This window comes from Myotis lucifugus, unplaced genomic scaffold, assembly GCF_000147115.1.
Source record: "Myotis lucifugus unplaced genomic scaffold, Myoluc2.0 scaffold_45, whole genome shotgun sequence".
Taxonomy (NCBI): Eukaryota; Metazoa; Chordata; class Mammalia; order Chiroptera; family Vespertilionidae; genus Myotis; species Myotis lucifugus.
The window spans coordinates 6,024,810-6,037,676 of NW_005871093.1; the positions used below are offsets into that span (position 1 = coordinate 6,024,810).

General features: G+C 46.7%; 1 protein-coding gene across 1 annotated transcript in view; it reads right to left on the reverse strand.

Annotated features, from left to right (window-relative positions):
* The window catches only part of HIP1 (huntingtin interacting protein 1), a 135,019-nt gene that overhangs the window by 3,354 nt on the left and 118,798 nt on the right, over positions 1-12,867 (reverse strand). The window contains 14 exon segments of the mRNA XM_006088290.3: positions 175-275; positions 1,482-1,575; positions 1,930-1,988; positions 2,956-3,066; positions 6,029-6,165; positions 6,249-6,356; positions 6,816-6,902; positions 8,866-9,001; positions 9,423-9,566; positions 9,828-9,929; positions 10,808-10,924; positions 11,331-11,419; positions 11,947-12,130; positions 12,808-12,862. Of these exon segments, the coding sequence (XP_006088352.1) occupies positions 175-275; positions 1,482-1,575; positions 1,930-1,988; positions 2,956-3,066; positions 6,029-6,165; positions 6,249-6,356; positions 6,816-6,902; positions 8,866-9,001; positions 9,423-9,566; positions 9,828-9,929; positions 10,808-10,924; positions 11,331-11,419; positions 11,947-12,130; positions 12,808-12,862 (1,524 nt within the window).

The following is a 12,867-nucleotide window of genomic DNA, read 5'->3' on the forward strand; positions in this document are numbered from 1 at the left end:
ACAGCCTGCCTGTGCTGCCCCAGGAGACCCAGTCTCCTTTTAAACTTAGTCCTACTGACTTCCTTATCAACAGTGTATTCTAGTGGGGATATCCCGCCCCCCCCACTTAGTTTTCTCTGGGGTGATCAATGAAATGGGGGTGGGTGAGGAGCCTTGGGACCCAAAGACACTTACACCATGACAGTGGCTCCCCAGCCCACAGCTTTGGAGGCTGAAATGAGTCCTTCTGTCCATCGAGAATTCTTGGCATAAAACTCTTTAGGAGATGCTGTGCCCTAGAGAAGTGAGAAATAATCATAGCTACCTTTTTATTTGAGTGCCTCCTGTGTGCCAGGTGCTTTTATATATATATTACCTCATATAAATTTTCACAGCCACTCTGAGAGGCAAGCATTATTATTCCCATTTTACAGATAAGAAAAATAAAGTTTTGAGAGGCAAAAATACTTTTCCCAAGGTCATGCAGGAAATAAATGAAAGTAAATCCTAGGCTCTTCTGACTCCAAAACCCATGGCATTTTTATTATATTTCCAAATTGTATGTATGTGTATGTGTGTGTGTGTGTGTGTGTGTGTATAAATATATATATACACACACACACACCACACACACACACACATATTTATGAATAACAATTTCAGAGGAGTCTAGCTGCTCTCCATGATTTGCCAAAAGAAGAGGGCATACAGTGAATAATTTTAAAAAACTATTTCTACTTGGATTTAAAAAATGTATTAATGCTTTGAAAGTACCTGATAGTCTGAGAATCTACAGATACTCCTTGCTCAGTCCTTCTTTCTAATTTTGGGGACCAAAAACAACATCTCTCAGACGGATAAAAAGCACCACCAAAACAGATATGGCTTCGTTCCTTATATGATTGCTTTCAGGCTCATAAACCCTCCCTGGATCTTTGTCTCTTAGTTGCAGCTGCTTCAGGGATATGAGAAAAAAACAAGATGGCAATAATGCCAACAAAGGAGTGAGGAAATCCAAGTGACAATGTCAAGACAAGACTGAGGGCGAGTCTGTGAAGCACTGCAAGTTGACTGCTGTTGGAAAGAGACACGGCAGAGCCCACTGTGAAAGTCAGCAGCAGGTTCATTCTTCCGATTTGTCTAGTTTTCAAAACCTCTCACTTCCTCCTCCAAGGGCCCAGACTTGCAATGCACACTTGGTTTCCCCAGCAGGCTCCAACGATGTCGCCTGGGTTCATGAGCCGGGAGCTGGAAGATGTGCCTGGCTGCTCTCTGGGGACCTGGCAGTGTTCCAGCTTCTTCCCATGGCATCTGCTGACATCCCCAGGGACGGCAGCTGCGCCCTCAGATGGACACACAGGGCGAGAAGGCAACATACATAGATCTCACTGAATGTGGATGAGTGTTTCGTGTAGACTTAGCCTCTCAGTGAGCTGGGAATCTGTAACTAATGACTAACTAATGTCTGTTCTCCCTGTTCCCGGGCCCTCACCCACGCTTACCCGGCCACTTTCCACTATCTCTCTCTGGAGGTCCTTCGAGGCCACAATCAGGACCTGAATAGCTTGCATTAGGTTGGTACATGAACCAAGAATCCTGGGGGAAAAAAAAAACGGTGAGGATACAGAACTAATACCAATGAAGAAAACTGTTCTCTTTCTCATTCCTAAACACAGGCATACTTGGAATGGGAAGTAAGGCAGGTGAGTGAGGAGGCTGGACTGTGGATCTTCTTCATAAGGAATAGCTAAGTGAGGATTCCTGGGGTTTTCTTTCCCCCTATAATGCAACAGTGATACTATCTCCATCATTAATACTGTTATTGACAATTACATATTAGTAGACTCAATCTTTCCCTGTGGCTGCTAGTGTTCTATTCTAATTAGTATAAACCAGTGCAGGCAAGACTGACCCTGATCACCTACGCACCACCATGCTGTTCAGACTGACCTTTCGTTCACCTCTAATTTGACTCCTGTGTCTCCTTCTCGGGATTTGCTGAGCATCTCCTGTTAAAGAGAAGCAGGGTTTTTTTTAACACGTCACAGGTACTGAGAACCTACTGGCGTCCCACTACACTTTGGGTCCAATATCCAAATCTAGAAGAGCCCATCCACATCCTTGTGAGAATCAGGAAAAGAATCTACAAGTAAACTTGTGATCTACTCAGTGCGGGCAGCTACAGCAGGCTGTCTCTGCCAGTGTCTTGACATTCTGGAACCCAGGCTGGTGTGCACAGAACTCTGAGAGCTATGGCACCATGCTGGGAGGGGCAGCTGCTACCAGGTCCTATAGGCAGGTACTCACTCCAAAGTGGGCAATCTGTGACCTTTCCAATGGGGCCCACTCAGCTTTTCCGAGACAAGCATTGTCATTGGTTTTGAAATCAGAATCTTAGCGAGGTTAATGTAACTTATTGGAAGTCATGCAGTTAGTAAGTGGTCAATCAATCTGGAACTTGAATGCAAGATAGCCTGATACCAAAGTATGTTGATCCTTGAGGAAATTGCTCACCTTCTAGTGGTGAGGACTTTCTCATTTTCTACCCCGGAGAGATCCTGGTATATTCTGGTTTTGGTTTATTTTTATAGGGAGCCTCTAAAGCCTTAATGAACAACTAAGATATATCAATAGGAAATGTTGCCAAAGGGAAGCCGCAAGAGCATCACTTTAGATCTTGAGACACTTCCATACCTCTATTGTTTTGTTAATCCTCACCCAAGGATATTTTTGTCCATCGATTTTTAGACAGTGGAAGGGAGGGTGGGGAGAAAGAGAGAGAGAGAGAGAGAGAGAGAGAGAGAGAGACTGACATGAGAGAGACACATCAATTGGTGGCCTCCTGCACACACCCTGACCAGGGCCAGGATTGAATCTGCAACCCAGGTGCATGCCCTTGACCAAGAATCAAACCCACAACCCTTTACTGCACAGGCTGATGCTCCATCACTGAGAACACTGGCCAGGGCTCCATACCTCTATTCTGGCTGTAGCAGTTTCAATGGCAGCTGAAGTAGCAGCCATCTCCTTGTCCACCAGGTCTCCTAGCTCCTCCTGTTTGATGTCCAGGCCTCTGGGCAGGAGCTCCTGTGAACACATCACACGGGCTGAAATGACCCTTTAACCTCTTCTCTTTTCTCCGGTGGCAGACCTGTAATCCCCACATGATGGCAGAAGATGGGAGGGCCCCACCACACAACACACTTCTGCAAGCCATGGAGGGGCAGCCCTTATAGGCCTTGCTTGGAACTCTCTACCATGTGAACTCTGGAACCTCATGTTCCACCCCCTCTAGCTTCACTCAGAACCCATCTCCTTCCAGAAGGCCAACCCTGCTTAACCCCACAAGGCCATTCAGTTGCAGCTGCTTGGACCCTAACCCCACAGCTGCACAGCTGATCGTGTTTGCTGCTTGGGATGTGTTTTAAAAACCTCTTGAAATGTAGATAATGTCTTCCAACCAGACAGCCTGCCCCTTATTTAACTTTGCTCCCACAGCAATCATATGAGGCAGTTACTACTGTGTGTGAAATTCATCCTATAAACTAGTAATTCGATTCCTACATATATACACTCTAGAGAAATTCTTGCACTCATTCATCAGGAGATGTGTACAGGAATGATCACAGTGACACATTCATAATAGCCCCAAACTGGAAATAACCCTGATGTGCATCAACAAGAGAACAGATATAACAGAAATTAAGCAATATGCACACAATGGAGCACAACAGAGGAGTGAAAATGAACATATCCAAATGGATAAACCTCACACACAAGAATGTTGGAAAAAGCATAGAATTAACAATATGTTGCTGGGGGTGGGGAGAACATAGTCTTTCTGTTATCTTCTGGAACTCTGATTAAATAGTCTATATATAGCCATTACATTCCAACTTATAAAATCTGTGCCATATTTAGATAATTCCTCCAGTTCACTAATTCTTTCTTCAGCTTTGTTTTAACTTGCCGGTGAATCTATATATTTTAAAGTTATTACTTTCAATGATTATATTTTTCACTTCTAGAAGTTTGATGGTTCTTTTTCAAATATATCTGCTTACATTTGAAACTATCTTATTCCTTTGTCTTGCTTTTAATAACTTTTAAAAGGTTCTTTAGCCCTAGCTGGTTTGGCTCAATGGATAGAGTGTCGGCCTGTGGACTGAAGGGTCACAGGTTCCATTCCAGTCAAGGGCACATGCCCAGGTTGCAGGCTCGACGTATAGGAGGCAGCTAATCAATGATTCTCTCCCATCATTGATGTTTCTATTTCTCCCTCTCCCTTCCTCTCTGAAATCAATAAAAAAATATTTTTAAAAAAAGTCTTTAACATGTCACAATAAACATAGTTACTGCAAACCCCCCCGTCTCCCCCCTCCCCCCCCCCCATTTTATTCAGCATTTTCCATGTCCCGGGAAGATTCTCTACATCCGGTAAGCCCTAGTGCCAGGAAGGAAAACTGCCATGATCTTTCTATCACACTTTGCTTTGCTTTCAGTAATTTAATTTTTATCTCTTCATGGTGTCCTACATACTTTGCCCCATATATTGACTTCTCAATTCTGCACTATACGGGGTAAGATGCTTTATCTTCAACAAAAGGCAGACTGTGTTAATGTTGCCTAGGCTGACACACCAACTTAATAATACCAAATGTCATCATGATCATGTCACCCTATTGAAATAGAGGTTAGCAATTCACCATTCTCCATAGTCTTCCTTTATCCAGACATTCAAGGGTCTCTACTTCATTGCCTATTTCTCCCCAGTATGAACATTCCTCCCCCATCCGATCCATCTTTTTATCTGGTTTGTTTCTCTCTCTCTCTCTCTCTCTCTCTCTCTCTCTCTCTCTCTCCATATTCAATTAAGTAAACACTTGGGTGTTAACCACCTGCCAGATATTATGCCAGGGACCAGGGATACAATATGAAGAAGGTATGGGCTCTACTTCTGAGAACTCATTGGGGGGAAATAGATAGGTAAGCAGGCACATCACAGTGTTAGCCACCAACTGTAAGGTGAAGGGAGAGTGCAAGAGGGGCCCAGAAAGGTGGATAAAGCCCAGACTCTGGAGGTCCTTGTGTGTCACATTACATATGATTTTTGGTATCAAACTAGAGGAATCCTGATCAGATCTCTGTTTTTGGAAGAGAGCAGAGAAAAAAGAGGCCCGAGGCAGAGAGAGTAATCAGAAGGCTGTTTAAAGCACTCAAATGAGAGAATGAGGATCTGAACTCTGGCCCTGATGTCTTTCTTTCCTGAACTTATCACCACACATTTTAGGAATTAATTAAATGCTGCCTTGTACTGTACTCTCAAAATAGAGCTCTATTTCACTTCTCATCGCACTGTATAGAAATTGCAGCTTTCTTTATTTTCCTTTCCTCTAGAGACCATGTCTTATTTGTTCCTATACAACTACACCTAGCACAAATCCCAGTATATAGGACATATTCACTATATCTTTATTGAATGAATAAATATATCATTATCTCCATTTTATTTTTATTACTTTTTAAAATGTATTTTATTGATTTTTTTACAGAGAGGAAGGGAGAGCGATAGAAAGTTAGACACATCGAGAGAGAAAAACATCGATCAGCTGCCTCCTGCACACCTCCTACTGGGGATGTGCCCGCAACCAAGGTACATGCCCTTGACCGGAATCAATCCTGGGACCTTTCAGTCCACAGGCTGTCGCTCTATCCACTGAGCCAAACCGGTTAGGGCCATTATCTCCATTTTAGGTGTTAACCTGTCCAACCACAAAAAAATCCTTGAAAACAGAAAAACTGTGCTTATTCTTCTTTGATACTTCCTAATGATGACCACAGAGCAGATTCTTAATTAAAGCCAATGAATTAACTGTAACTAGAATGTCATTCAGGGAGGTCAAATTTTTCAGCGCTCTCACTTTCTAGAATCACGTTTAAAGTGCAGAAAGAACTGGCTCAGAACTGGCTCACCGACTTCCTGGCAAACCACCAGCACTCACACCCAAGAACAACAATAACTTTCCCCGAAAGATAATACTGATAATACCTCGCCGATGGCCGCGATCTTGCTGAGGAAGCTCCTCAGGGCTGTGCTGTCGACATTCTCAGGGGTTCTTTCTTCCTCCAGGAAAGCCAGATAGAGGAGGGTTTCCTTGCCATACTGCTTACAGGCCTCGGTCAGTGCTGGAGATGCAAGGCAACAGAGACTTCTAAAGGCCCTCTGCTCCTCCCGCTCCTCTGAATGGCCCCCCAGCTCTGGTACTCACCATCAGCAGGCTCTGGCAGGGCTCTAAGGCAGGTGGTGCCGCCGTGAACAATGGTGTCGCTGGTCAAGTGGGCAAGGAGGGTTACTGAGTGCAGAAGCCCACTGATATCTGCCAGGGGTTTAAAGGAAAATTTCTCAGTCCTGCTTGAGGGGTATCGCTTTCTTTCTTTCTTTCTTTCTTTTTTTTTTTTTTTGGTTAATCCTCACCTGAGGGTATTTTTTTCCATTGATTTTTAGAGAGAATGGAAAGGAGGGAGGGAGTAGGAAGGAGAGGGAATGAGAGACAGACCGACATCGACCAGTTGCCTCCCACATGAACCCCAAGTGGGGCTGGGAGTTGAACCTGTAACCCAGGTATGTGACCTTGACCGGGAATTGAACCCAAGACCCTTTGGTGCACGGGCTGACGCTCTAACCACTTAGCCACTTTCATTTTTCCTCCCTCCCTGCTTTATGAGTTGTACACACTCCTTGCTTGGTGCATAGGAACCCATGTTTCTACATTCAAGCATTTTTGAGTCCTGCCCTGCCATCACTGGTGACAGACCCTATCCTTTGCCTTTGTTACCTTCTGGGCAGGCAATATACCGGCTCCAGCATTTTTCCAGTTGTTCAATACAGCTGGAAACGGACTTGACCGTGGAGAGAAGGTGATCTGTGGGAGGAAAGACAGGGCAAAGTGAAAGTGAGAGTTGTCCTAGCTTGTTTCATTCATCCCTGTTAAGTCACTTGATGGATGAGCCTACCTAGTGAGTGGCCCCAGCCCTACAGGAGCTGCCCTGAGAAGAGGGAAGGGAGAGAAGCTTGTTGGTTACTCTGGTACGTGATTCTCTTATGGCAGCTTCAAAAGCTGTGTTTCTGAGCCTGTCTGGTCTTTAGCCGAGAACCAGGGCCACCACATTGCCAGCCCAGATTCTGCGTCTCATTTCTCATTACTGCCCATTGTATCAAATCCAGGCTTTTCTGTTAAGTCTTTCAAGGCCCTTGGACTCTCATTAACCTTGAGCCCAGATCCTTGGCTCCCATCAGGCTAATCTGTGCGTGTGCTCCACACACAACAGTCATTCCCACGGCTGTGCCTCTGTGCACAGGTGTGTGGAGACTGTATCACACGAGTTACAGCATGGGCCCTTCGGTTGCACGGCCTAGGTGTGGCTCAACCCCTAGGCTGTGATCTCGTGCTGTCTGTGCTTCCTCATCTGAAAACAGAAAACTGATAGCATCACCTCTGGCATCACTACGAGGATTCGCTGGGCTAAGGCATATAAAGCACTTAGAGCACACAGAAAGCACTCAGGAAATTGTCAGCTGTTTTTATTATTATTATTCCCCACTTCTCTTCTCCATGGTTCATGTCTCTCCTCTTCTTTCAAAAGCTAGCTCCTAACATCTCTGAATCTGCCCGCATCGGCCCCACTTCCTGGCATTCCCTCAGCACATTAGGTACTCAGTGTGCTCCTTCATTTGTAACTGTTGTGTTTCCTTACAGATGGGTTCCCTGTTGAATAAGATAGAACAGTCCTTGCTGTATACTTCACCACACCGAGACCTTTCTATGTGATAATAAAAATCAACTGTTAGCCGTTTCTTCTCATCTGCCTCGTGCTCAATGGAAGCTCTCATTGCTTTGCCAACATGTCTTTTCTGCTTGAGAATGAGCTGTAATGAGATCTGCTCATCACTATGACTTCAAATCCCATGGGCCTGGATGCTCTCCTACTGTGCACAAAGGCTCTCTCCTCTCACCCAGAGGGCTTCTCTAGCTCGGATGGCTGCACTACTCGCAAGCCCTTACAGCGGTTCTCAACCTGTGGGTCGTGAACAATGAAAATACATCCTGCATATCAGATATTTACATTACGATTCATAACAGTAGCAAAATTACAGTTATGAAGTAGCATCGAAAATAATTTTATGGTTGGGGGTCACCACAACATGAGGAACTGCATTAAAGGGTCGCGGCGTTAGGAAGGTTGAGAACCACTGCTTAGGATCTGGTACATGCCAAGTAGGCCCTGCTCATACCTATGACTATGTGAGGACTTTTATTGTTTCTGTCCCTCCACACTTTGAAGCCTCCCTGTCTCGACTTGAAGCTCATGAGCAACCACCCCTTAATTTAGAGCACATTTTCCTCCTGAGACGCAGGGCTGTCTGCTCCTCCTCCTACCGGCCCTTAGAATTGTCACCAAGGCTCAGCTCCCAGTAGACGTTGCACTGGTGTGATCCATGACTAAAGCAGTAGTTAGCACAGCTGGGGCTTTAGACAGTACTGCTGCCCAGGCCCTACACCAGTGATGGCGAACTCATTTTTTTGGTTGATTTTTCTTTGTTAAATGGCATTTAAATATATAAAATAAATATCAAAAATATACATCTTTGTTTTACTATGGTTGTAAAGATCAAAAAATTTCTCTATGTGACACGGCACCAGAGTTAAGTTAGGGTTTTTCAAAATGCTGACACTGCCCTACACCAAAGAGCTTACTACTGAACTGATCTTGGGGCCCAGGCACGCCCAGACAATTCTGACGTGCAGCCAGGCTGAGAACCTGAGTACAGTGTCACATGGGATTTAATGCCAACAGGATTCAACACCTGCAAGCCAGGAAGAGTACCTGCAGATCCGGCACAGCTGATGAGAGTGGGCTCCTCAAGCTGCCTCAGGGCCTCTTGTATCACCTGCTCTGCCGCCTTCCTTGATTCTGCCAGAAGCATTTTTCGTTGGCCCTTTGCGAGCTGGCACATAGATTCCTAGAAATGGTCCAGGGAGGTGAGAGTCTGCCACAGACTCCATAAGAGCCTTCAAGCAGCATCCATCTGTGACACAGCTGGGACTCCTGGTGTCTTAACTCAAGTTGCTGCTTTCTTTGTCCAAAGTGTGTGCCACTGAGCACAGAAGGCTATGGGAATGGGTCACTGCAACCCATTCTCCAATCTTGGGGAGACAGTGCTAGGTGCACCCCTTTTTCGCACAATAAAGGAGAGCTGTGCTTTCCCTCGTCTGCTTTGTGGGTGACTCAGGGCATGCTGGCATCAGGGGCTCTTCCTACAGATGCCTTCACAATCAGGCTGGGGGCCCCAAACCCCTTCCACAGCCCCCAGCCTCCATGATATGCCGCTGAGGCCCGGGAGTGAAGTTGAACATGGTCAGCCAAGGGTGTCTGCTACTTGCCTGTGTGCTGGACAGTTTGAGCTGGGTGTTTTCCAGCTGTTCCTGAAGAGCAGAGAATTCCTCTTCTCGACGAGCCATGGCATTCACCAAACGGCCCCGGTCCTTCTCCAGTTCAGCAATCTGGGTCACCCATTTTCCTTCTGACTGCAATGGCGACCGAGTGGGAAGAGAGAGCTGCTGGGAGGAATTAAACTGTCCCTTCCCCAGAAGTCCAAACCCACCGCTAGGCCACAAGGAACAGAAGGTGATATCTCTTAACCTGCCAGTTTCATTTCCCTGAGTACACACTGATCACAGATGGGACCAGGTTGGCCATATGCTGCATGGTGACAGGGGCTCGGTGACAGCCACATGAAAGCCAGAGGGGAAGGAATAAGGAAGGGGAAGAAGGAAGGTGGTGCTCACCTGGGCAGCCATTTCCAGGCTGCCTTGGACAACCTGGAGTTCTTGTTTGCTGGTGGCAAGTTCCTGCTTCAAGTTCTCTAGTACTTCTGTCTGTTCTTGAGTCTGAAAGAGAAGAAAAGCAGGAGCACCTGATTTGGGTGGTGATTACAAGGGATAAACATATGTAAAAAAAAAAAATCCCTGAGCTATAAATGAGATTTGTGTACTCTTTCGTATGCAAAATTACTCAGCAAAAAAGGGGAGTGGGGAGGTGAGAACTCAGAGTGTACCAAAATTTTTTCTTCTGAGCAAGTGGAATGTCAAGGGGGGTAATTTTAAGGACATTGTCTGAGTGCCATGGTTAAGCCCATAATACTCATTAAAGTAGAAGTGGATCTTTAATTCAGGCATCCCAACACTGGTACATTGCGAAATCTTGCCATCTAAAAATGATTGCCCTTCTTTGATTTCAAAAGTGTGGTTTGTAACCCATTAGTAAAATTCACAGCTAACATTAAAAAAAATGAAAAGGCAGAACAAATTACCCAGATGCAATCACACAGTAAGGATAAGTATTGCTTTGTGAAACTCTTGTTTTGATTAGATAGATGTATTTTTTTACTCTGGGTTACAGGAAGTGTGAAATCCCTCCCAATGGACCTGCCTGCCAACCCCACCCTGACCCACGGTGTTCACCTGGCTGCAACTCCTTGTAAACACTCGTTCCTCTCTCTGATATCCATGTGCTTTTACTCCAGATTCTCCTGAGGACTCTCCCCGGGAAGGCCTTTGCTGATGAACCTCATTCAGCTTGCGTCCATGCCTCACTTCTAACCCTTGTGCCTCGGTAACCACGATCTATTCTATACAGCCTCTCGTAGCACCCTCACAGGGCTCCAACCCACAGAGCTAGCTACCGATGGAGCAGAAGACGACAAGGTCTTTGATCAAGGCCTGCCTCCAACTCGGATGGCCCTCACGTATGTCTCCCTCCCACTCACTTTTCGCTGGGCCTGCTCGCTCACGCGCTGGAAGGAATCCTCTATCTCTTTTTTCTCTCGTTCCAAATCCACCTGGGCTTGTCTGGCCACAGACACCTGTTTGGTCACCTCTGCATTCTGTAAGGGGAGAACATTGTCTTGAAGTGGCTCATCACGGGCTTAAAGGACATCTTCCTTCTAGAACAAATGGCAGCATTCAGATCGAGAGTGGCTTAGAGTTGGACACAGAAACCACTGTCCTACCCAGAGGGAAGCCAGAAGAAAGCTGTCATCTGCAGAGATCAACTCTTAAATATTTAAAGAAATAATAAAAATGGGGGATAATGCAAGTGGGGCTAGCATCTAAGGTGGAGCTCAAGATATGCGAGGCAAGGGAGCCTGAAAGCTGAGGTTCCCAAGAAATGGTGGGGACCTACCGGAGACTAGTTGGGGTGCTGGACCCGGAGACGCCATGAGGCCCCGGTTGTTCCTTCCCCTGTGGTGCGGGGCCTCTGCGTGGTGAGAGGGAGGTTGAGGGTCCTACCTTCCGCAGCAGGTCAGCGTGGTTCTGCACCAGCTCACTGTACTTCTCCTTCAGCTTGCTGTACCGCTGCTCATTGGCCTGGGCTTTCCCTGTGTGGTCAAGGACCAAGGTGAGGACGCTACCCAGCTAGGACCCTCCACCGGCCCTCCAGGAAGCCAGAGTCCCCAGAAGACCCTCATTTCTCTTCACAGATGCAAACATCTCTTCTCCCTCAAAAATCCTACTTAAACTCCTGGGGGAAGTCTTTTAAAAAGAATTCACCTGACTCAAATCACCAATTCATGCCTCCTGAGCATTTACACACGTGCATTTACTTAATCAGTGTTTTTGCTTTAAGTCATTTCTTGGGCTCTTTCTCTCCTACGGAGAGCCACGCTCCTGGCACCCCTGTCACCTTCTGTAGTCCCCATCGCTGTGTTCTCAGCAGTGCCTCACACAGGTGCTCCACCTGCTGGACTCCCGGCTGACCTTTGACTGGTGGCAAGAGCTGGCCTTCCTGATAGCTCCTCTGGACAGATGCAAAGCAGGGTGGGGCTCTGCCACCCTGCCTCCTCCTCCATCCTGATCTCCCTGACCCACCCCCTCACCCCCACCCCCACCCCCACCAGCTTCTCACTTTCTATCTCCGTCAGGCTCCGCTGCGCCTTCTCTGTGTCTTCTCGCTTCTTCTTGAGTTCATCCAGCTCCGCCCGCAGGAACTCGCTATCATCGGCCGCCTGCTGCCGCAGGTGCTTCTGCTCCGCCAGCTCGGCCTCCAGCTCGCTGATGCGGCCCTTCAGCTGCAGGACAGCACGCTGGCTCTGTGGGAGGGACTTAGGTAACGCACCTGGTGGCCGCACTGCTGTGGGTCAGGTGTGCTGGGCGGAGAAGCAGGTCCTACCATGTGTCCAGCACCGACCAAATAAACACCTAGGTTTTCCTAACAAGCCCACTCCCAAAGGCCTCCTGAGAGCTGAGCCTGGAGGTCATTATAAGCCATCTAATCAGCAGCAACAGGGGACGACGGTGGGGGTATTCTGGTCCTGTTAGAGTGGCTTGGGAGCAGCAATGAATGAGCTGGAATCAGGAAGGAGACATGTTCACCTGTCCCAGTGAATAAAGCCTGTGACCAGCTCTGGGTCTGAGGAGCAGGTATATTTATAGCACCATTCGCTGCAAACAGCCATCAGAGTTGGAAGTCAAGCCTTCTTATCACCATTTGAGAACAGGTCTTTCTCACTACACTTCACAGCCATTTGGTGGTCATGGTTATCTCCGAGGGACACTGGAGCTTGGCTTCAATGCTATTCTCAAAGCCAGGACAATAGAAATGCATTAGAGTTGAGACCATGGGAAGACCAGGTCCTCTGGCTTTGACATTTCTACTAATTAATCCCCTTTAAGATGTGGTCTAACAAGTATCGATGTGAAGAAAATTTAATATTAAAATCTGTCCTGCTCTGGTGAAGCCCAGAAACAGATCAGAACCCACTCATACCTCAGTCTTCATGTTTTCCAGCCGTGCCTTCAGCACACTGATCTCTTGGTACAATTGATC